General features: G+C 40.2%; 1 protein-coding gene across 1 annotated transcript; it reads left to right on the top strand.

Annotated features, from left to right (window-relative positions):
- Nucleotides 1-1,179: 1,179 nt before the first annotated feature.
- On the top strand, nucleotides 1,180-2,397 carry LOC122929698 (C2 calcium-dependent domain-containing protein 4C-like). The gene has a single exon (XM_044283355.1). The coding sequence runs from the start codon at nucleotides 1,228-1,230 to the stop codon at nucleotides 2,395-2,397; it is 1,170 nt and encodes a 389-aa protein (XP_044139290.1). The 5' UTR covers nucleotides 1,180-1,227.
- The last annotated feature ends 2,948 nt before the right edge of the window (nucleotides 2,398-5,345 follow it).

Genomic DNA, 5,345 nt, shown 5'->3' with positions numbered 1-5,345 from the left:
AACAAGTTATGAGTCTTGGGATGCAGCAATGCAAAAACTTATTTTTTTTCAAACGTTTTTATTGTGAAAAAGTGGTAAAACTTAAAACAAATTATATATGTATTTGGTATCATTGAAAAGAAAAACTATATGTATTTGGGATCATTGTAATTGTACTGACCTAAAGAGTAATGTTATTGTTATTTATGCCTCAAAGTAAAAATTGCAAAATTCACAACATAAAAACTCAGTGGCAGTACTGCAGGTTTTTTTCATCCACCCAGAAACAGTGATTAACAGTAAGTTTTGTGGAAACAGAACACATGGAATCCTGGAATGTACTCTACTTCAGTTAAAATTGTATTATACTAATCTGCAGTGGGGCCTGTAAAATAACTTTCCTCACCTTCACCAGCCCCTCCGATCCAGTGCTGCCACTCCTTCCTCGGGCTACAGCCAGTGACATATTGTTGTGGCTACAGCTGTGACGTCCCGTATAACGATGCAGCCAATCACTGGCCTCAGCAGTGTACAGTGTAATGGGCTGCAGCAGTATATGGGAAGTCACTACTGTAGCCACAGCAATATGTCAATGGGTGCAGCCTGGGGAAGAGGAGCGAGCAGAAGTGCTGGATCGGAGGGGCTGGTAAAGGTGGGGTAAATTATTTATTTCACTGGCCCCACTGCAGATTATTCTAATAACATTTTAACTCAAAAAACTTAAAGAGGTTGTCCAAGTTATTTTTATTGATGACCTATCCTCTGGATAGGTCATCAATATCATATCGGCGGGTGTCCGACACCAGTCACCCTCGAGGATCAGCTGGTATAAAAGAAGGCACGTACCGTGCTAGCGCTACCTTCTCTTCATTGTTTACCTGCTCACCGTTGCAACAGCAACGGTGAGCAGTGTAATTACAAGAAGCGATCACATCCACTTCTATGGGACTGCTTGTTCCCATTGCTCCAATTGAAGTGAATGTCAATAAAGTCAATATTCCCCAAAAACTGATATAAGACATTATATATTTGTATTTTTAAATGCCATGTAATTTAATATTTTGTTTATAATTATTTGTGCTCCTTTTAATTTACTAAATATGTCTCTCAGATTTTTTAATTGAAAAATATCTTTTTTTTTCCATACTTAACACATGCTTTTCCTTTTTTATATATTACAGCATGTCCAGCCTCTTTTTCACCTGTGAATGTCGATGTCACTAAGCACATCCTGGCCTTAAGATTTATATGCCGACCATGGTTGGAAAGGAAAGGTCTATGCAGTACCTTTCTACTTTTACAAATGTCTTGACTCCAGAAAGCATTCCTGAATTTTGTATACCTCCCAGGCACCAAACTCAAAAAGAGCTCAATTTAAATCCTCAGTACCTGGCCATTCATGACCTTAGCATATCAGTGTTAGAAGCAGTAAGACCAAGTTTATTTGACATTCATACCATTCAAGTAGACAGCGTGGAAGATACTCTTGAGGAAGAGAATACTAATGCTGATCCCCAGTCACAAGCGGCTTTGTCATTGCCTCATCTTCCAAAAACACAGACCTGCTATGGTTTTTGTACCTTGCTAGAAAGTCCTAATACAAGAAGAAAAGAATCACTTTTTCACAATGACCCCGCTATTCCACCAATTTTTCTACCTCGATCCCGCTCTAATACTATATCTGGCAGAGGAATTTCCTCACCAAATTGCTGCAGCACTCTAAAGCTACGACCTCTTAAGCGTTCTGGAACTTTAGACAGTGACACAACATCATCTACCGACTCCTCTCCTTTTAGCTCCCCTCTGCTCCATAGATCTCTCCCAACGGCCATGTTAAAAGCTTTCAGCCAGGACAATAAATTGTCCAGGGCATTAAAAATTGGCTACAAGTATTCTGCTCTTAGGAACAGTTCAGTCTCCACTGATGAGGATAGCTCAACAGACAGTAGTCCATGTGTCACCAGAAGAGCATCCCAGGAATGGGCATATCATGCTCCTGCACACCCCAACACTGGTCTACTGTTGTCCCCTGGGCAATTTCCCATAGACAACGCTGTAACTCTGGATACAGGAGGGATCTTAAGGCTGTCCACTGAATATCGACCCGAAAACCTGAGACTCCGTATTCGTCTTGTCAGTGCAGAAGGGCTGTACAAAGAGTCTGTAGATCCCAAAAACATCAGCTGCTACATTTCCATATCATTAGTACCTGGCAAAAATCAAAAGCAAAGAAGCACCCTGATCCGTGGAAGCCGTAACCCAATCTTCAATGAAGATTTCTTTTTTGAGAGGCTAGAGCCTGAAGATCTTCTCCAGAAAACTCTGAAGATAAAAGCCGTAAATAAGGGATGTTGTGTAAGAAGAGAGAATATCTTGGGAAAGAGCAAACTCCATCTTCTTAATGTTTTAGTGCTTTAAGACATTTTAAATGTTTTGCACTGAACTTAAATAAAATATGAAATTCTATTTCATGACTCTGCATATCATTCCAATAAATATAGCAACCATACGATACGTGGAATTATACAACTGGTGATCCATATGGCTAATCTAGATGTAAACATATGCCTACACTTGTGTTGAGGGTTGACCATTAATAACATCTAATTTTACTGTATATTATCTCCTCCTCTCCTACATTACATCTTATTTTCACAAGTAAAATATAATTTTGAAAGAATTGGTTAGGTGTGAGAAAAATGCTTTCAGAAAATAGGTTTCATAATGCAAAGTGAATGGACAAAGGAGAAATGTAAATCAAATCAATATTTGAGGTGAGCACCCTTTGCCTTCAAAACAGCATCAGTTCTTCTAGTTACACTTTTTTACACCATTTTTGAAGGAACTTGGCAAGGAGGTTGTTCCAGACATCTTGGAGAATTAACCACAGAACTTCTGTGGATGTAGGCTTGCTCAAATCATTCATCATGTAATCCTAGACAGACTTGATAATATTGAGATAGGGCTGTGGGGCCGTAATATTACTTCCAGAACGCCTTTTGTGTGCAATCCCTGTTTTTTTTTACTCCTATTACTAGGTATTACCACCAAAAATGCGGATCAGATATGAATACAAAATATGGTTATGTGTATGAGGCCTTATACTGATGACAGTTTTTAATGGCTTTGGCTGTATGTTTGGGATTGTTGCTGAATTTTTACCACAACTACCTAAAACTTTTACACAGTACAACAGTAAGAATTGATAAGTAGGACATTTTTTAAGATTATTCCTATTAGGCCTCATGAACACAACCATATCCTATGTTTGGTCTGCAAAAAGCATCTACAAAAACAAATACCTTTCTTTTTTTTCACATTTTTCAATAAAAAGGCCTGTTCTCAACCACAAATAAGAATAGGACTTGTGCTGACATTTGTGAATTGAGCTCACAATCTGTGAAAAACAATGGATGTTTGCATGGCTACACAGGTCAGTGTGTTACCTGTAAAAAATGGATAGCACACTGAAGAAAAATATAGTTGTGTGCTCGAGACCTATTAAATATGTTTTGGTTATGCTGATAACAGAATCACTTGATGTAAAGATGTCCATTGAAATCAAGTGTAATGCCATTCCCACTGTTGGCAAGTGTGTCATATTTCTTTAAAGGGAACCTGTCATCAACTTTAGGCCCCATGCACACGGCCGTTGTTCACGGCCGTGTGCGGGCCGTGGAACCGCGGCCTGGATCTCTCCTGAGAGCAGGAGCGCACGGCGTCACTGGTTGCTATGACGCCGTGCGCTCCCTGCTGCCGGCACAGTACAGTAATACACTGGTATAGATCATACCAGTGTATTACTGTACTGTGGCGGCAGCAGGGAGCGCACGGCGTCATAGCAACCAGTGACGCCGTGCGCTCCTGCTCTCAGGAGAGATCCAGGCCGCGGTTCCACGGCCCGCACACGGCCGTGAACAACGGCCGTGTGCATGGGGCCTTATGCTGACCTTACTGAGGGCAGCATAAAATAGTGACAGAAATGCTGATTTCAGCGGAGTGTCACTCATGAGCTAATAGTAAGCGAGTGATAGTAATAACCAGGACTCTTCTAAGGTGGCCATGACTCTTTGCCAGGCCCAGTCTGCAATGTTTGTGATGTTGGTTCTCGGCAACCACTTATTTTTAACTTTTAAATAACACTGCTGAAATCAACTCACCTTGTCTCTACTTTATTCTGCCTTTAGTATGGGCAGCATAGAGTTGATGACAGGTTCCCTTTAAAGGTAACCTGTCACCATAAAAATGCAGTGCAAACTGCAGGCAGCAGGAGGAGCTAAGCAGATTGAGATACACATGTAGACAAACTTGTTGGTACTCTTTGGTTACAGAAAGAAAAACCCACAATGGTCACTGATATAACTTGAAATTGACAAAAGTAGTAATAAATAAAAATCCTCTAATGAAAATCAGACATTGCTTTTGAATTGTAGTTCAATCAAATATAAAACAAAGCGAATGAAACTGGTCTGAACAAAAATGATGGTACCCTTAACTTAATATTTTGTTGCACAACCATTTCAGGCAATCGCTGCAATCAAGTGATTTCAGTAACTCTCACTGCAACTGCTGCACCTGTCCACAGGTATTTTGGCCCACTCCTTGTGAGCAAACAGCTCTAGCTGTCTCAGGATTGAATGGTACCTTCTCCAGACGGCATGTTTCAGCTCCTTCTACAGATATTCAATAGGATATAGATCAGGGCTCATAGAAGACCACTTCAGAGTAGTCCAATGTTTTTCTCTTAGCCACTCTTGGATGTCTTTAGTGTGTGTTTTGGATCTATTACTGTTGGAGGACCTGTAACCTGAATGGCATGATAGTATTAAAAAGTCAATGTACCCTGCACAGATTTAAGACACCCTGTGCCAAATGCAGCAAAGCAGCCCCAAAATATATCTGAGCCCCCTCCATGTTTCACAGTAGTTTAAAGGTTCTTTTTTTTTTGTATGCTTCATTTTTGCATCTGTCAACATAGAGCTAATGTGACTTACCAAAAAGTTGCTTGTCAATATACATTTTGGCAAATTCCAGTCTAGTTTTTTTATTATTTGATTTCAACAGTGGGTTCCTCCTTGGTTGTCAATTGAATTAAAGGGAATCTGTGACCAGTTTTATGCTGCCCTCGCTTCTTAATTCTTAATATCTCCAGTGCATGCAAATGAGTCCCCATATTCATGAGCTCACTGCTTGCCCACCTGCCTCTGATTGACAGTTTTTTCCAATTGAATCAGTAGCAGGAGGGCCAGGAGCTCATGAATATTCAGGATACATAATTATGCACTGGAGCTATTCAATACAAAATTTCAGCAAAACGACTGGGTCACTTAAAGAAAGTGACCCAGAATTTTGCCAAGGGGTTCTGT

The sequence above is a fragment of the Bufo gargarizans genome, chromosome 2, assembly GCF_014858855.1.
Source record: "Bufo gargarizans isolate SCDJY-AF-19 chromosome 2, ASM1485885v1, whole genome shotgun sequence".
Taxonomy (NCBI): Eukaryota; Metazoa; Chordata; class Amphibia; order Anura; family Bufonidae; genus Bufo; species Bufo gargarizans.
The sequence above is the reverse complement of the archived record's forward strand: the minus strand, read 5'-3'. Positions and strand labels throughout refer to the sequence as shown.